This window comes from Schistocerca piceifrons, chromosome 3 (genome assembly GCF_021461385.2).
Source record: "Schistocerca piceifrons isolate TAMUIC-IGC-003096 chromosome 3, iqSchPice1.1, whole genome shotgun sequence".
In the NCBI taxonomy this organism is placed as follows: Eukaryota; Metazoa; Arthropoda; class Insecta; order Orthoptera; family Acrididae; genus Schistocerca; species Schistocerca piceifrons.
This window is the reverse complement of record NC_060140.1, coordinates 948,187,294-948,207,281: the sequence shown is the minus strand read 5'-3', so window position 1 is coordinate 948,207,281 and position 19,988 is coordinate 948,187,294. Positions and strand designations below refer to the sequence as shown.

The window sequence follows — 19,988 nt, the reverse complement described above, 5'->3', positions numbered from 1 at the left end:
ACCAAACCACCACCCGAGCCAGAAAAGAGGCACGATTAATACGCTCGTGGGCCGCAGCACCTCAGACGAAAATTGCAACGCCTGGAAAGTGTTTGAGGAACAATGGGTACTCCACAAATTGTATTAGAAGTGTAACAGAGCCAAACACTCGGCGAAGTAAGGAATCAGAAAAACAAATGTCGAGTACGGCCTTTCTGCCACACATTCCCAGAGTGACGGACAGAATCGGTCGTATATTGCGCAAACATGGCGTGAAGACGATTTTCACACCGACAAGGACGATCAAAGAGTGTCTTAGATTGGCAAAGGAGAAAAGGGACCTACTTGCAATGTCGGGAATATACCGCATACCATGCACATGCGGAAAAGTTTATGTCGGAATGACTGGACTATCAAATGACACCAGGATCAAAGAGCATAAGCGACATTGCAGGTTGGGACAGGTGGAGAAATCGGCCGAGGCAGAGCACGCACTGAGTGACACCGACCACGTAATAAAATTCGCCGACACGGACGTTCTGGCTGTAGAGAAGCACTATCACACGCGCTTGCTCAGAGAAGCTGTAGAAATACAAAAACACGCGAACAGCTTCAACAAGAAAGAGGAAAGCCTTAAGGTAAACGGATCCTGGCTTCCCGTACTGCAGCGAACGACCGTCGCAGGTAGCAAGAGGAGAACCGCACCGGAAATGACCGCGGAGCAGCCCTCGGACGTTGGCGCGCCAGGTACATATAGTCTGCGGCCGCGAGCTCGGCTCCAGTTCACCACCGGCAATGGAGGGTGAAGCTTTGACAATGCCAGCCACTCGTGCTGGCGAAACGTCAGAAAAATCGTTAGATGAACGTCGGCCGAAGAACCCGAGACAGAAGCCAGTAGGCAGTTTGCTACTGGAATACTGGCCACTGGATGCTAGAACTTACACAACACACTACATTGTGGAGTCGTATGCCATAAGCATTTTACGAACTATGGAATGTTTTGCTAACTATAATTGTCCTATGAAGGGGTGACACAATTGTGCGTGTCTGTGAAGTGTAACGTCAAGCTCTCTATGTGTGTTTCGCAATTGTCACTGTTATGCTCTAAGTCGCATTCAGCATTGCTTTGAAATTTATGCTAAAGGTAGCTACCGTCAGGAAATTTTAGAGGAGAATATTCAGCGATTTCCTGTGTAGCTGAACGTGCTGCTAATCAAACAAGGGATAGCTCAGTAGGGGGTTTAGTTGAAGAGCAATGGACAACTTTAAAAAGGGCAATCACAGAAGTTGGAAAGAAACACATAGGTACAAATTAGGTGACACCGAAGAAACCATGGATGGCAGAAGAAATACTTCAGTTGATTGATGAAAGAAGATCATACAAAAATACTCAGAGATATTCAGGAACACAGAAATACAAGCCAAAAAATGGTTCAAATGGCTCTGAGCACTATGGGACTTAACATCTCAGGTCATCAGTCGCCTACAACTTAGAACTACTTAAACCTAACTAACCCAATGACATCATACACATTCATGCCAGAGGCAGGATTCGAACCTGCGACCATAGTGGACGCGCGGTTCCAGACTGAAGCGCCTAGAACCGCTCGGCCACACCGGCCGGCAAATACAACCCACTCACGAATGAAATAAATAGGAAGTGCAAGGAATATAAGGTGAACTGACTGCAGAAAAATGTGAAGAAACCGAAAATGAAATGATTGTCGGAAAGAATGGCTCAGCATATGGAAAAGTGAAAAGAACCTTCGGGAAAATAAAAGCAAGGATAGCAACATTATGAGTGCAACGGAAAATCCGGTGTTAAATGTGCAGAAGAGAGCTGACAGGTGGAAAGAGAACACCGAAGATCTCTATGAGGGGGAAAACTTGTTTGATGGCGTGATAGAAAAAGAAATAGCAGTCGTTATAGAAGACATCAGACTTCCAATATTAGAAGCAGAATTTAAAGGGCTTTGGAATACTTAAAATTAAATAAAGCAGAAGAGATATATAACATTCCACCAGAATTTCTAAAATCATTGAGGTAAGTGGCAACAAAAAGACTATTAACGTTGGTGTGTAAAATACGAATCTGGCGATGTGCCATCTGACTTGCGGAAAAACAACATCCACACCGTACCGAAGGTTGCAAAAGCTGACAAGTGCTAGAATTATCCCACAATCAGCTTAACAACTCACGCATCCAAGTTGTTAACAAGAATATGCAGAAAAATGAAGAAGAAAATTGATGATGTTTTCGATGACGATCAGTATGGCTTTAGGAAACGTAAAGGCACCAGAAAGACAATCCTGACGTTGTGGTTGATAATGAAAGCAAGATTAAAGAGAAATCAAGACAAGTTCACAGGATTTGTCGACCTGGAAAAAGCGGTCGACAGAGTCAAATGGTGCAAGATGTTCGAAATAACGAGTAAAATAGGATTTAGCTATAGGGAAAGACGCGTAATATACAATATGTACAAGAGCCAAGAGGGAACAATAGGAGACAAGAAAGAAGTGCTTTGAAGAAAAGGGTGTAAGACAGGAATGTAGTAGGCCTATATTGCTCTTTCTGTTGAATTTATACATCGAAGAAGCAAGGATGGAAGTAAACGAAAAGTTCAAGAGTCGAAGAAAGACGAAAGTAATGAGAAGTAGCAGAAATCAGAACAGCGATAAACTTAACATAAGAATTGGGCATCACGAAGTAGATGAAGGTAAGGAATTCTGCTATCTAGGCAAAAAAAAAAAAACCAATGATGGATGGAACGAAGAGGACGTAAAACTGGGAGAAAGGACGTTCTTGGCCAACAGAAATCTACGACTATCAAACATAGGCCTTAATTTGAGGAATAAATTTCTGAGAATGTACGTTTCGAGCACAGCGTTGTATGGTAGTGAAATATGGACTAAGGGAAACGTGGAACAGAAAAGAAATGAAGTATTTGAGGTGTGGTGCTAAATGAGTAAGTTGAAAATTAGGTGGACTGATAAGGTAATATATATACGAGGAAAGGAATATATGGAAAACACTGACAAGAAGATGGGACCGGATGGTGGAACATCAAGAAAATAACTGCCATTGTATCAGATAGAGTTGTAGAGGGTAAAAAGTGTAGAGGAAGGCAGAGATTGGAAAACGTCCAGCAAATAATTGAGGATGTAGGTTGCAAGTGCTACTCTGGGGTGAAGAGGTTGGCACGGGAGAGGAATTAGTGGCGGGTCGCATCAAAGCAGTCAGACTGATGACTCAAAAAAAAAAAAAAATAAATAAATAAATAAAGCAGCCCTACACCGTATACACGAACATTCACAAAAAGCTGTCTCACTGATTTCTCGGATATTCATTTCCAGGTGAGCCCATACAACAAAGCATTATTTTGTTGCTATGCGTTGTTCAAGTGTCTCCTGGGGTTGACAACATAATTCAGTGACTACGTCATGTACGTAGTAGCAATGTATCGGTAGTTTCAGCTGAACCTTAAGCCACAGAAACTGTTTAATGAAAATAATGCTAATGAGTACTATGAAGTGTTCTAGTATGACTAAATTATGTGTTTGGCATCTCTTACGTTCTGATTCCAGTTTCACATAAGTTACAAACTTTACAACTGTGAAAAGACGCTATTGTCACTAGCCTACACATGGATATTTTGTGAATTATCGTTAATAAGAAATATAATCCTAAATATTAATTAACATTCCATAACATAGTGGGTACGTTATGCTTTCATAGGAAGCTTAGGAAGTTAGGACATGGTTAAAATGCACTTCAGACCTGTGAAACTGGAGGTTTGTCTAAAAATTTCGTTTCAGCAAACAACTGTTTTTCTCAAAACTTTGTTCCCGTGCTTTGGGCCCTTATGGTTCTCAGTCCCTCAATCAGTGAATCGATAGGCCTGAAACACATTGGCACAACACTGACAATGAAAGCTTGATTCATGCATGGAGGCATGCTCACTGATCCCAGTGTTTCGTAGCGTCGTCTTAACTTCAGAAGAAAGTATAAACCAGCATGCCACAGAGAAGAGCTGCAGTTGAATGCAACTGTACATAACGAAGGGAATGGAGACCTGTGAGCCGTGGTAAAAATTGCTATTTTGAAGAGCGCGCCGCAGCGCCTAGTGTGAAGCAGTCGCCCTCCGTTTCTGGCGGTGGCGCCGCTGTGACAGTCGCAGCTTTAGTGTCTCCCTCTGGTGGGAAAGGGGAAGATTGCCTGTTCACGTGCATTTAAGGGGCGCTATTAGCTCGCCAGTGGGTCAGTCTCTCGTCCCCAGCTTGCTAGTCTGTCTCTCGTCCGCATTTGTTAGGCAGTAAGAGAGCTCAGCGAGTGGTCGCCCGGTCGGGGCTTAGTTCCTGCATCTGAGTCTGCGCGTTAGGCCGTCAGTCTGCTCGAGTTTGCTCGGGCAATGGTCATTGGCGGTTGGATCGACCGGTTGGTCGGTCGCGCACTGAGACACAAGATGACTTGTCCGTCTTGAGCGTCGGCGCATGTGAGGTCGCCACGTGGGTCCAGTGGGCCGCGGCGTATAGCGAGGGGTAGTGACTTTGCGGTCGACACGTGAGCAACAGGAGTCAACCCACGACATCATTCTGACTGGTGCGAGCTGCGACGCCGTGAGACGGGAGATCGCCGCGCTTTCCTGCATCCATTGAAGCGGCTGGCAGCGGACGGTTCGGGAGAGCGATTTGAGGGTGCTGCGCCAGGTCTTCTCGAGAAATGGCAGTTTATCAGAAGTTAAGAAGTGATTGGTGATATGTTGTTTCATTTACTTGTTAAATTACACTTGTTTTCTGTGTGAGGTCACCAGCCGTTTTGCTTTGGGGTCGTCCCAACATTCTTCTCCGGTTGCCCACCCGCGGGAAGGTGGTTGTTTATAAATTGGGTGGTCCATTTTCCCTTGTGGAGTAGGGGTAGGTTGGAGCAACCTGCGGTTCGGGTTGTTCGGTAATCTCCCTATCAGTCTACCGTACGTTACTAGCTGCCTCTGTCATGTTTGTCGGTTATGGTATGTTAACGAATTTATCGCTTGGAGTGTAACGGCCTACTACCTGAAATATGTTTTGATCTTTGGAAACTTCGATATTATTGCCTATGATCTTGAGAGGCGGTATCTGTGTACTGGAGAGCATCTTAACTATTGTTTGGCCAACCTTGTAGAATTTTATATAAGATTGCATTTCATGGGCTTTTATTTAAATGATCATTTTAGTACATAAAGTTGCCACCCTTTCACCGTAAGACTTTTCTTAGAAGTTAAAATCAAGTTGCACTTTCACGTGGCAAGGTTAATATTTGAATTGTTAGTGTTCTGTACCATTTCCATCCCTCCTACGGGGGGTGCATAGTTTGTGTGCTTGTGTAAATTGTTAAAACTCTTGGTTTAAAGTTATCTGGTATGTTGCAGATTTACACCAGTGTAAACAGAGGCTGTTGTGAGCGGTCGTAACTATGGACGTGACAAAAGGGAGTGGCAAGGTTCTGTGACCGTGAGCTCATATACTCAAAACTTGCTTCTTTCTGCCTCTGACTAAATTGTAACTTTGATATTTAGAGGGTGCTTTCTGATTATAATTTTAAATCTGTTTATTTAAAAAAAATGCTTTTAGGCACTATTAAAGTGAATAAAATTCCCATTTGTTAAAAGGAATTTGGTTATGATTTCTTCAGTTACACCCTGTCAGTTACTTCCATGCTTACATAGTGTGATTAAATATGTTAATGTTCTTTATGAATCGCTAGTAAATAAAATAAGTTTTTAAGAATATTCTTTGAAAATAAATCACGGTTCAGCCTGTTTCAAAATAAAGGAAGTAAAAAGCGCTGATATACGCTGACAATGAGCAAACAATGGTAATGACATGCACATCACATCAATAATCGCGGAATTTTATTACAGTATTGGACAATTTTTTGTCCTTTTTATTATTATTTGCGGCCATCGTCCGTCAGGACTCTATGCGTTACATCCCTGTTCTTCAGGAACAGCAGTCATAAAACATATAAACAGTTTACAAAAATTTAAAAATACGAAACATGTGTGTCTTTTTTAAATTATTAAAACAAGCTATTTTACATTTCAAATTGCAAATAAAATATTGTTTTTTTTTAATTTAAAAAAAATGTTTTGAACGGAAGACTTCATTTCACTACAGGTACAGAAACAGTAGGTGAGGGGAAGACTGTTCCCGAAACAATGCGGGAGTGAAGAGGTGGGGAAGAGGGCCCATAGAAGTGGCGAGGAGCTACGAACTCCAGCGCTGACATCGAGAGCAAGAAGAGGATTCTGTGTGGTCGAGCGGTTCTAGGCGCTACAGTCTGGAACCGCGCGACCGCTACGGTCACAGATTCGAATCCTGCCTCGGGCATGGATGTGTGTGATGTCCTTAGGGTAGTTAGGTTTAACTAGTTCTAAGTTCTAGGGGACTGATGACCTCAGAAGTTAAGTCCCATAGTGCTCAGAGCCATTTGGACCATTTGAAGAGGATTCTGTTAAAAGCTGGAAGGATGGGTAGATCTCTGGGCGAGATTTCCTGAGCACGTTATGGGAGGTGATTAAGTTTTATTAGAATAGGATGTGGAGAGCATGTAAGTGTAACAGGCGGGGGGGGGGGCGCAGGGGGGGGGGGTGTAGTGGACGGGTACAGAGGGCGAGGCGGGTTGCATAGCATTAGAGTATTTTTGGAGTTAGTGTTAAAGTTAAAAATGCGAGGGGAAACTGGTATGAATGCAGGCGACGTTAGCGTAAGAGGATTACTCGTCAGACTAAGGCTTTGTTAGGAGTGCAATATGTAGTTTTAGTCCATTATGAGGGTTTTTTTCTTTTTTGGGTAGCGCAGTAGGTGCGGTTTCCATGTCAGTTTATTTTGGCATGTATCATTTGCTGAATATAACAGCCATAAATTATAATCTAATCCAGGTCAGGCTTAATTTTCGTGTTACTGTTTACAGATTAGAAATAGGGCTCGAAGTGCACTGTTATTCGTTCATAGCAGGCCGATCAAGTCATGTGCACCGTCAGTAAACAGAAGTCGAAGGTTGCCAGCATCGCATTATCGTTCCTTCTAAACTAAAAGGAACTTCTGGAAATCCTTTATCCCTTGGCGTACTCTGGTGTCGGTTTGGGTTTCCAGCTCCAGTAGCGCTGTCCTCTGCCAAAGATGGCACCGTCCCTTAACGTCTCCGGCAATCGCTGCAGCGCAGATTCTGGCAGGAACGACACGGAAAACGCCACCACCAAGTTCAGGGCTGCGAGGATGGCGAAGGGAAGTCGCTTGTCGTCCTGTGCAAGGGAAATATATTTGTAAGTAGTGAGAATGAAAGACGCCAATCACAGATATGTTTGCACGTGAATTATTACGAGTCTAAAGCCTCCTTGCTAACCATCCAACAGAAAGCCCGCACCAGACTGTAATTACAAAACCTATTAACTGAGCAAAAAAGTGATTGCACCCCTGCACTATCCCCCACATTCGATTAGATTAGATTTACTTTCATTCCAATTGATCCACAGTGAGGAGGTTCTCCCGGATGTAGAACATGTCGGAAAAACAACAATACATCACAAATATTAACAACTCAGACAAATAAACTAATGTACCATTCCACAGGCCCCAAGTGGAATGATCGTCATTTTTTAATGAGCAATATATGAAAGAATCATTTTACAAATACTAATACACTGAATGTAATATAAAAAAGTTTATTTATTTATTTATAAGGTAATAAATGTGTAATACAACTACTATAATACTTATTTACAATGAACACATTACTGCACTGAAATGGTGCAGAAGTTAAATTGTACTTACACACACACACACACACACACACACACACACACACACACACACACACTTATTTACAATGAACACATTACTGCACTGAAATTGTGCACAAGTTATATTGTACTTATATACAATATATACATGCACACAAATCAGTTGGTTCTGCTGAGAAATTCATCAATGGAGTAGTAGGAGTTAGCCACCAAAAAATCCTTTAGGCTTCTCTTAAATTGAATTTCATTGGTTGTTAAGCTTTTGAAGGCTACTGGCAAGTTATTGAAAATGTGTGTTCCTGAATAATGCACACCTTTTTGTACAAGACTAAGTGACTTTAAATCCTTTATTTCTAGTATTGATTCTATGAATTGACCTGTTGCTTTGAAAAAGTGATAAATATATTGGGAAGCAGTAGTTAGTATCCCTAAACAGGCTTCTGCAGGATGTTCTTGAGTTCACACCACATATAATTCGTACTGCACGTTTTTGTGCCTGGAAAACTTTAGCTTGGCTTGATGAATTACCCCCAAAAATAATCCCATATGACATTATGGAATGAAAGTAAGCATAGTATGCCAGCTTTTTCATTTTTATATCACCTATGTCTGACACAATTCGCATTGCAAATAGAGATTTGTTAAGACGCTTCAGCAGTGCTGTGGTGTGCTTTTCCCAGTTGAATTTATTATCAAGCTGTAATCCCAAGAATTTAACACTGTCCATTTCTTCCATCTGCTTGTCATCATATGTTAGGCATATACTCGTGGGACACCCTTTACGAGTTCTGAACTGCGTGTAGTGAGTTTTTTCAAAGTTTAGCGTCAAAGAATTGGCTAGGAACCAGTGATTAACGTCCACAAATATTTTATTAGCCGATCTTTCTAAGACTACACTTGATTTGCTATTTATTGCAATGTTTGTATCATCGCCAAACAAAACGAACTTGGCATCTGGTAATGTTACTGATGAAAGTTTGTTGATATACACAAGAAAAAGTAAGGGCCCTAATATGGAACCTTGTGGGACCCCACATATAATTAGTTCCCAGTTGGATGATGCCTGATAGGTTGATACATGTCTCTTTCCTAATAACACGCTTTGTTTCCTGCCAGAGATATAAGATTTGAACCATTTTGCAGCATTTCCTGTTACACTGTAATATTATAATTTACTTAAAAGGAAATGCCTTTGACAAATCACAAAATATACCAGTTGCCTGCAATTTTTTATCTAATGAATTAAGCACATTTTCACTGTAAGTGTAGATAGCCTTCTCAGTATCAGAACCCTTTAGAAATTCGAACTGTGACTTTGACAGTATGTTATTTGAGATAAGTTGGTTATAAAGCCGATTGTACATTACTTTTTCTAAAATTTTTGAGAATTCTGGCAAAAGTGAAATTCGACGGAAATTTGATGCTATTTCTTTATCTCCTTTCTTAAACAGTGGCTTAACTTCAGCATATTTTAACCATTCAGGAATTATTCCACTGATAAACGACTAGTTACACAGATAGCTTAATATGTTACTTAACTCAGAATCATATTCTTTAATTAGCTTTGCTGATATTTCAACATACCCACTAGATATTTTTGATTTTAAAGATTTTATGATGGATATTATTTCTGCTGTGGTAGTGAAGGTCAAATTCATATTATGGAAGTTACTTGAAATGTCTCGTCTGAGGTATTCCACAGCAGCATCTACAGAACCTGACAACCCCATCTTTTCAGTAACAGATGTGAAATGTTTGTTAAAATGTTCTGCGACACTATACACATCTGTCATCAATGTATCGTTTACTCTTAATGCTATTTGTCCCTCTTCATGTCTGGTTCTATCGGTCTCCTCCTTCACTATATCCCATATTGTCTTTATTTTGTTATCTAATATGACTATCTTTTCCTTGTAACATATTTGCTTTGATGTCCATATTACAGTCTTTAATATTTTGCAGTATTTCTTGGAATGATTTATAGCATCAACATCGGAACTGTTTCGGATTGACAGATACAGTTTTCTTTTTGTTTCACAAGATACCTCTATTCCTTGAGTAATCTGTGGCTTCTTTATAGACTTTGCTCTAACCTTGGTAAGTTTTTGGGGAAAACAGTGTTCGAATAAGGTATTCACTTTATTAGCTCCGGCAGAATTACTGCCGATACATCTCGGTATGAACTTGAATACAGTATATCTGATTTTACCGCAATGTTCTTTTTTTTCACGAGATTTACACTATCTTACCAAAAGTGTTCCATCACCTATAAGTGGAAGTTAATAATGGATGTGTCCTCCCTTCACCCTTTCCAATGAGGACACTTTCAATGAGTAGTTTGAACGTATGTGGAGGAATGGCAACCCATCCTTCCTCAATAGCCGAAACCAGAGAAGATCTGGAGCGAAGTCGAAGTACTATCAGATTCCAAAAGTGTTCTGTTGAATTCAGCTCTGGACTTTGGGCAGGCCAGTCCATTTCAGGAATGAATCTGTCTACAAACCATTGCTTCACAGACATTGGCTTATGACAAGGTGAATTGTCATGTTGATCCAGTCATTGTTTCTGAGCTGTTGCGCTACTGTACACCGTATATAATGGTGTAAAGTGTGTTCATATCCTTTTGCCTTTACCGTTTCCTTAAACGCAGTAGGGGGACCACACCATAACCACAGAACCCCCCCCCCCCATGTGGTAGCACCACCTCCTCCATACTTCAGTGTTGGCATTAGACACTGACGGCAGATAATGTTCTCGAGGCATTTGCCAAACCCCAACCCTCCCATCGGATAGTCACAGGGTATAGCGTGATTCATCACTCCAAATTACGCGTCTCCAGTCATCCAGTGTCCAGTGGCGACATTCTTTACACCACGTCAAGTGTCGCTTAGAACTGATTACATAAATGGATGGATTACGAACACCTGGTCGATAACTGTATTCCATTATTTTGACTCCATATGTACCGTCAATGTGCTAGTTGAATTGCTGAAATCACTTTTTAACTCCCAAGTCAGTACGTCCACCGATTTCTTTCGACCACACTCCATAATGCTCGATGGTCCCTGTCCATCAGTATATGATGTCTGATCTGTCTGATTTTGGTTTAACTGTGATCGTTCCTTCGCGTTTCCACTTCACAATCACATCACCAACAGTCAACATAGGCAGCTTTAGAGGAGTTGAAATGTCCCTGATGATACGCCACTCAGGTAATAGCCAATGACAGTCCACGATCGAAGCACTGAACTCTTCTGAAAGTCAAATTCAGCTGTTACTGTTTCTCTACAACACAATACTCCTCGCCTCGTTTTATAATGGCGCGTCTGCTTCTCGTGACATCTAGTGGTCAATTTCGCTTTACAGACGGGTGTCCCGATAGTTCAGATAGTGTGCATCGGAGGAACTAATGTTGTACTTGGCGCTTCTTCGATCATGTGCTCTCAGAATTTTAACATACCTCTGTATGGTCCAAAACCCCTATCCTGCAGCGTCTTTGACGGAATTTGGATGAACAACCTTGTAATCGAGCAATAATGCTTTTCTCCAGCTACTGGCGTGCAACGCCTTACATTTCACGTACCATCAAAGCCAGGTAGGGCAGGGAAGACATGGCAACCCCGGCAACTGCCCACTCGACACTCGTGGCGATCTGGCGGAGACAAGTGGGGTGCACCTCGATGCTCTGCAGGTTCACCATGCCCACGTTGGCAACGGTGCTGAACTGCATCAGCATGGTCGCCATCACGATGGCTGCACCCGTGACGTGCGCTGCACAAAACGGGAATTTTTGTATGTTCAGTTCTGAGGAAGAGACATGCATTTACCTGCCAGCAATAGATTGAGCTACCGTATTAACACTTTGATCCTTCCCTGGACACGCGATTAAACAAGAACACCACTACCCTACTCTAACAGAGTGGAAGATAAATTATGTGCTCCATCTGTCTCTGAATTTTGCAAACTTTGTTGGTGCAGTTTCGGTTTTAGCTTTTTGTGTTACTGTACTTCTGAGGTAGACATGTAAATCCAGCCTGACATACACATACAGGGTGTTTCAAAAATGACCGGTATATTTGAAATGGCAATAAAAACTAAACGAGCAGTGATAGAAATACACCGTTTGTTGCAATATGCTTGGGACAACAGTACATTTTCAGGCGGACAAACTTTCGAAATTACAGTAGTTACAATTTTCAACAACAGATGGCGCTACAAGTGATGTGAAAGATATAGAAGACAATGCAGTCTGTGAGTGCGCCATTCTGTACGTCGTCTTTCTACTGTAAGCGTGTGCTGTTCACAACGTGCAAGTGTGCTGTAGACAACATGGTTTATTCCTTAGAACAGAGGATTTTTCTCGTGTAGGAATTCCACCGCCTAGAACACAGTGTTGTTTCAACAAGACGAAGTTTTCAACGGAGGTTTAATGTAACCAAAGGACCGAAAAGCGATACAATAAAGGATCTGTTTGAAAAATTTCAACGGACTGGGAACGTGACGGATGAACGTGCTGGAAAGGTAGGGCGACCGCGTACAGCAACCACAGAGGGCAACGCGCAGCTAGTGCAGCAGGTGATCCAACAGCGGCCTCGGGTTTCCGTTCGCCATGTTGCAGCTGCGGTCCAAATGACGCCAACGTCCACATATCGTCTCATGCGCCAGAGTTTACACCTCTATCCATACAAAATTCAAACGCGGCAACCCCTCAGCGCCGCTACCATTGCTGCATGAGAGACATTCGCTAACGATATAGTGCACAGGATTGATGACGGCGATATTCATGTGGGCAGCATTTGGTTTACTGACGAAGCTTATTTTTACCTGGACGGCTTCGTCAATAAACAGAACTGGCGCATATGGGGAACCCAAAAGACCCATGTTGCAGTCCCATCGTCCCTGCATCCTCAAAAAGTACTGGTCTGGGCCGCCATTTCTTCCAAAGGAATCATTGGCCCATTTTTCAGATCCGAAACGATTACTGCATCACGCTATCTGGACATTCTTCGTGAATTTGTGGCGGTACAAACTGCCTTAGACGACACTGCGAACACCTCGTGGTTTATGCAACATGGTGCCTGGCCACATCGCATGGCCGACATCTTTCATTTCCCGAATGAATATTTCGATGATCGTGTGATTGCTTTGGGCTATCCAAAACATACAGGAGGCGGCGTGGATTGGCCTCCCTATTCGCCAGACATGAACCCCTGTGACTTCTTTCTGTGGGGACACTTGAAAGACCAGGTGTACCGCCAGAATCCAGAAACCATTGAACAGCTGAAGCAGTACATCTCATCTGCATGTGAAGCCATTCCGCCAGACACGTTGTCAAAGGTTTCGGGTAATTTCATTCAGAGACTACGCCATTTTATTGCTACGCATGGTGGATATGTGGAAAATATCGTACTATAGAGTTTCCCAGACCGCAGCGCCATCTGTTGTTGAAAATTGTAACTACTGTAATTTCGAAAGTTTGTCTGCCTGAAAATGTACTGTTGTCCCAAGCATATTCCAACAAACGGTGTATTTCTATCGCTGCTCGTTTAGTTTTTATTGCCGTTTCAAATATACTGGTCATTTTTGAAACACCCTGTAGATAGGTGTGAAGAAACAGCTGATAAATAAACCCATCCTGTAATTCATGATATATGCAACTCCTTTTGACCCTTTACTTCATTTTTATACAGCTTTCAGACATACGTTCATAATTTAATGGTAACAGTTGAAATTTGATCAGTATGGTTTTGTTAATCAAATTTCAAATCCAGGATTCCATTTTCTCTTAAATGGTTGGATTCCTTTGTTGATATAATACACCTCTTCTTAAACCAGTTTGTTCGAAATTGCTCAATATGTTTGTTTACATTTACATATTATTCTATCTGGGTTATTGACAGTCATAAAATTATATTTCTGTGTGAACAGTTTACGCTAAAACCTAAAATGAAAGCTAGTGCACCATTTTACTTGTCCTTTTTTTTACTTCAACCATTTTCGCTCTTGCTAAGTGAAACTACAGTTACTTCATGTTTTTAAAAGCTCCAAACGCTGAGTAACAAGGACTTAAAGGTACCATAATTACCTTAAAATAAATAGTGTGTTCATTGGACTAGGCAATTAATTGATAAGTATACAACCCATAAATTTCTTATACTTGTATCGCAACACATCATGCAATTTAACAATAATGACTGGAAGATACTATCCTTAAATGCATATCTGACAAGTGTTTGGTACATTGCGAATAAATAAACCTATGATCGAATAATGTATCAATACTATAAATTCTGCACATATTCTAAAGAATTTTCAATATTAAAAAAAAGATACAAAGGCATCAATAGTAACATTTATTCCTTGTAATCTTTTTGTGTGGTTCTATCATATGTTATCACAATTTTTCGTTTCAGCACACACAGTAATAATGTGTGTCTATAAAGCTAATTACTTACTGTGATATAGCATATAACATATGTTTTGCATCTTCTGACAGTAAATAGTCTTTGTATTTCTGTTAATTAAAGTGAACCCTCAAATAAAATGGGTTCCAATTTTCAGATGTTATCTGATAAAATTGATTAATTTTGAGTATTCATCTAAGATGACTGTCATAGCAAATTGAGTGGGGTAGTCCAGATTTTCAAACAGATGCATATTACAAGAAAACTTCATTTTATTATATGTCGTCATTTACTCATTGTTACTACCAAAATAGTGCTTAATTTGTAAAGTTAGTTTGTTCATCTCTTGTAACTGAATTTCTTACTGTTTCTTAAACAACCACTTCATGTGTAATCATAGTAAACATCATCAGCTGCTTACAACAAAAATAACTTAAATTATAAGTTTTCGTACATTTTTTCAGCAAGGATTTTTGGGTTCAACCCATGTTTCCGGGCTTGTATTTAATTATGAATGCTGATGGCCTCTACTTTCAAAACAGGTTAGATTTTGCAGCTATGTATTGTACTTGCATCAACAGTTACTCTCACAAATTCCATGTTCCCATGATACTGGACTAGGAAATTATAGGGTAGATTATGATAAATGAAGCTGTTAACCCGTCCCTATCAGTTCGAATAGATCTCATCCCATGTACTAAAATACCTGTTGCCCAACAACAGACATCAAGTAGAAGTTGTAAACCACTAAGACAACCGTCTAGCTCCACCAAACGGTCTTTTAGCCATAACTGGCATGTCTTTACTTTTATTTTTTTGCCCTATTTTTGTTCTCCCCCATTGACGAAGCAGTTGAATATTCACTTAGCGATTACTTGCTTCATGATTTAGATTAAATTTCAGTAGATTTGTGTTTGTATAACGGTGAATCATATCGTTGGCATTTTTGCCATTCTCATGGTGATTAAATTTATGGACTAGCTATGTAGCTGATAGCTGTACAGTGTATTAATCAGTATATTTGAGTATTTGTTGAGTCGAGTTATGGCAGTATATTGTTTTCTCGTTTGTTGTATTGTATCCCCCCTTCTATCCCATTCCTGATCAATTCGATTACCTGCAGTGACTTATTCCTGTAAATAGGTAACTAAGTAATGTACCCCTTGCTGAAAGCAAAATGTCTACTATTCCATTAAGCCAAGGAGAATCAACGGCAGTACAACCCTTCCACCCTCCGAAATTTGCGATGGGGATGGCATTCTAAACCTTAGAATTTGTAACAGCGCATATTGACCATCATCGTGCATTACTGTTCATGGCCATTTATTATTGAATTTCGTCAATATCTAACCTGTGGTTCTTAATTGCAACAGTCTATGAGCAACAGAGAAGCGAACATTCCTGGATGTGCTCCATCTGCACTGATCTCATAGTTGACCCACCTGGTTGTCACAGCTGTCTTCTCTGACTATTGACATCTAACTGATCTATCTTACGATTTTCATCCAATTTTTAGATAAGATAGAGTCTAAACCAGCAGAGAGACATGGTCGCAGCTCACCAGTCAGCAGGCAGAAGATGAGGACGCAGACCATTGCAGCCAAGAGTGCACTGGCCACGCCGGGCCAACGGCGACCGAACCTCGCTCCAAAGTAGTTCACCAGGTAGTAGGCAGTGAACTTGGCCGCCCCCTGCGCCACTATCCCCAGGAAAGGGTTTGCGCTCAGTCGGCTCACTGCTATCACCGGGGAGTACATTGTCAGCAGGTATACTGACCTGGTAACGACCAGAAATGCGCACATTATTCTGTATCCACTAACAAATTTCAACATGCACAGACTCCTTTAAATGGGCTTACGACACAGTCTTTATTGTAAAGTCTGATTAGAAATTGTCATTAAGCTATATCTGTACCAAAAGTGAACTTAAAAATACGATTTTACCATCATCATACATAAAGACTTACAAAACTTGTCTATTGGTTTTAGGTACCCTTGATATCAGATCCATGAAAAGTGTATGACAGATAGACGGCCAGTCTGAAGCTTCTTTCCAAACAAGCCCTCGTGATCTGATGTTCTTAGTAGCTACAGTAACGTGGATTGTCAGTTCTATTAATTTAAGGCCGCTCTATTTCCTAATATATGCATTACTTAAGATCATGACCGAATGTAGCCTTCGCATCCAGACCATTTTCAAGTAGATTTGAAAATGATGCTGTTTTAAGGCATCTGTACAGGTGTCGGTCTCTAACTGGTGGGGGGGAGTAAGAAGGGAAAAGTCACGTGACAAGGTAAGCAAGCCGCTCCCACACCTTCTACACGTACTTCGGTGTATGCACTAAGATCGAGAAATAGACTGGTGTAAATGAGATAGGACAATGATAGGTGTTTCCCTTCTTTAGGTAACAATAGCGCCAAAAGTGGCGATACAGGTGATGCTGCATCTCTGCAGGCACAGATGAATGGACGCCCTGAGGGCGCGACCACACGACGACGTAATCATGGCAGGAAAATGACGTCATGACAGATCATTAGTGGACATTAAAACAGGCGTTGAGCGCCTGCACACTTTCTGTCAGTCACCGTGACCTGCTGGTGATGCATGCCAGCTCATCTGACGCGCTCTCTTACGAGAGCTTGCAACACTACAACCCACTACCTCACGTACATTTCAGCTACCTTGATTTCTCGATTGCATAACAATTTTTGTAAATACATGTATTAATGAATTTTCTCATTTATTAGTGTTTATGAAAATTTTATTTTTTGTTGACAGGATAAGTAAGAATTATTCGTGTCAAATCATTGTAGTAAATACGCTGAGCATGTCAGGGAAGCTTCTATTGTGTAAAGCACAGTAACAATATCGTCGTTGGCAAGAGTGCGCAGTGGTGAAGGCAGAGAAGTAGTTGCGAAGCATGTCTGGAGGAACGGACGTATTCGTTGAAGTGCAAACGCCAGAGCGTTTTGCGTCGAAAATGTTGTGATATGTGGCCAGGAAAATTATAAGTGGTCGAGCAAGTATGTGGGCACAGTACATGGTCACAAGAAGATTTTCGAAGCAATGAAGAATATTGCGTGCGCCAGATTTATTCAAGCTGCACACTAATCAAAAAGAGCCTGTTGTCGATCATGGAACTCATAATAAGCACTACTTTGCACCACAGGCAACGCATAGCGAAGTGAGATCCTGCAGTGTTTCGTAGATGTGTAATTCGCATGCTAGCATCTTAGGAACTTCTTGGAACATTATACTTCATTTAGTCAAAGAATGAACTTGTCGAGAGAAACTTAATTGACACTAGTCATCACTTCACCACGATTCCAAGAAAGTTATAAATGCAAAAAATAGTCAAAAGAAGCCAGATGTAATTAAATTTACTGTTTATTTTCAACCGAGTCATTATTGCATCAAAATATAGTAGTACCGACAATTGCTCGTATAGTATTGCACTACTAATGCAGATAATCAGTTGAAATTAAAGGTGATTTTAATTGAAATACAGTTTCTATGATAATAATATGGTGGATTTTATGTAGTGAAAGTAGTTTTAGAATTTTATGTTGTATTTTGTAAGTCATATTTTATGCACACATCAAAATAACACTGCTAGTGAAAAACAGGTATGGTGTTGTGATGAATGAAAGTTTTTACTGCATCTATTTGATAAACCATCAGCTGTAGAGTAAAAAGTAAAGAATAATAAACAGTTTTTAACATGAAGGATATTTTGAGGCAGACAGCATTCTCGTGAATTGCGCATCATTTAAGGAGTCAACCGCCCCTTACATATGGAGAACAATATATCTTTGCCTCACGCAGCTCGCAGTAGGTATTATCGATAGTCGAGAGCCGAGTGCGCCAGAAAGTAGTCAGTGTTGAGACTCCGAAAAAGTAAGTTGTTGACTACTAAACGAGCAGGGCGGATTTCGGCAGGATGGGTGACCGCATTTACCATTGTTTAACGGCTGTGTGTGTCACCCAGCGCCGTAGGCGTGACCTCCAGCAAATACGGAAGTGGCATTAACTAAGTGACTTGTCGGGATGTTTAAGTGTTCATTTGCATACCGTGATTACGCAATAACCGCGCCGGACACCAACGATTTGAATTGCAGTGAGGATTGTGCAGTTGGTGCTACATGGAGGATATTGGTGTGTGACGATATTAATAGCCGACCTTTGATAAGTTAACCGTTATTATTTTGTCAGAGGAAGAGAGTAACTTTCTCATTCGTGCTGTTTAGGCAATATATATAGAACCCTAACAACAAAGTATGTACCGATTATTGCTACCTGACATTCAAATTGACTTTGTTGGATTTGATACGAAACAACTCCCGTTCAAATATTAACGGATCAGCTTTTATCAGCTGCACACGGTCGAACTATTCTAAACTGTTAGGCTGTTATCCACAAGTCAATAACGATGAGTTCTAAAAGGGAGTGTTCCATTGTGGCATTCTATGACAGGACAGTGTGCAGTGCGATAAGAGGAGGAGAATAACAACAAATGGTTCAAGTGTGCTTATCGCGAAAGAACATTGGCAGTATTAAGAAAATCACCAAAAGTTTAAACGGTAACGAAAACTTCTCATTAATTTACGTATGTATGAACAATTGAGAAATTTCGTGAAAAAGTATATTCGATAAACGGTACTTTGTAATGGTTTTCATTGTGAAAATGCATAAAAAAACTTCAGACACTGTATTACGATGTAATTGCAGGATAATAGAACGTTCTGACACCTAATAATTAAAAGCTATTGGCAGTATCAGACGACAGAGACAGTGTTAAAAACTCTACTGTGGAGTACAAGCACGGAAATTCGTGTGTAAAACAGTGCGAGGTTAATATTAACGAGAGACACGGGTAGAAATTATCGCGACGTAACTGATCGCGTATTCATTACAAACGTGTCAAAGAAGTATCGTGCTCAGTCTTTACGCACGAAACCGGCTGTAAACCGTTTAAAAATCTCGAAAATTAATGTGGACCCATAATCTTATACGTAGGCAATAATGCACGGAGCCCAGCAGCCGCGTCAAAGAACGTCAGTCAGGAAGTAATTCGACACAGCACCAGTTACAGCCACGTGAGAGTTTCGACGGCGTAGACATGCTACACCGAGCAGCCACCAACACGCTGCCGAAGTTGCGTCTCGTGGAGAAGCTACTAAGTATCCTGACCGCAGTGCCACCTGGCCACCGATCAGCGAACTTCGACGACAACGTCTATACACATTGCACCGGGCGGCGGGCAGCCAGCGACGCGTCAGCCAAGTCGCCGCATATAACGAGCCAATGGCATTGACACCAGCGGCAGCGACTAGAGGTGGCAAAAAATAACTTAACTGATAGAAATAACCGATTACTGAGAAGTAATGGTTACTGCGATAACCGCTCACCTCATACTGGCAGGTATCTCAATAACTGCCAATGGTGCCTCGCGCCATCTGTTGACCCGAACATCTTACTACGCTTGCGCGTCAACTCATCGAAGGAGAGGGATAGACCATTTTGAGGGTGTTCTCTAGGTCATGGAAATAACTATGAGACTGCGCGCCATCTGTTAATAAAACTGTGTACTATTTCGTGCGCCATCGCTACTTTCAGCACAAACAGTTAAATGAAGTTAATGTAAGAGTGGTGGCTAACAGGGGCTGCAGTACATGCATTGACATGTATGGTCATTCCCTTGAGCCACCACCTTGTTTGTCAATTTAGTTTGGGCAGGTAGTACAAATACAGTTACCATAAGGAATTAGAGCGACTATTGAAATAACTATGAGGTCAGTATTTATCTCTGGTAGTTATTGTTATT

The 19,988-nt window shown here is 41.1% G+C and overlaps 1 protein-coding gene across 1 annotated transcript in view; it reads right to left on the bottom strand.

Moving 5' to 3' along the window:
* Positions 1 to 7,073: 7,073 nt before the first annotated feature.
* Positions 7,074 to 19,988, bottom strand: part of LOC124789255 (carcinine transporter-like) — a 36,842-nt gene continuing 23,927 nt past the window's right edge. Inside the window, exons 4-6 of the mRNA XM_047256551.1 lie at positions 15,726 to 15,940; positions 11,344 to 11,531; positions 7,074 to 7,262 (exon numbers count right to left, since the gene is read on the bottom strand). Of these exons, the coding sequence (XP_047112507.1) occupies positions 7,074 to 7,262; positions 11,344 to 11,531; positions 15,726 to 15,940 (592 nt within the window). The remainder of the gene's footprint in view (positions 7,263 to 11,343; positions 11,532 to 15,725; positions 15,941 to 19,988) is intronic.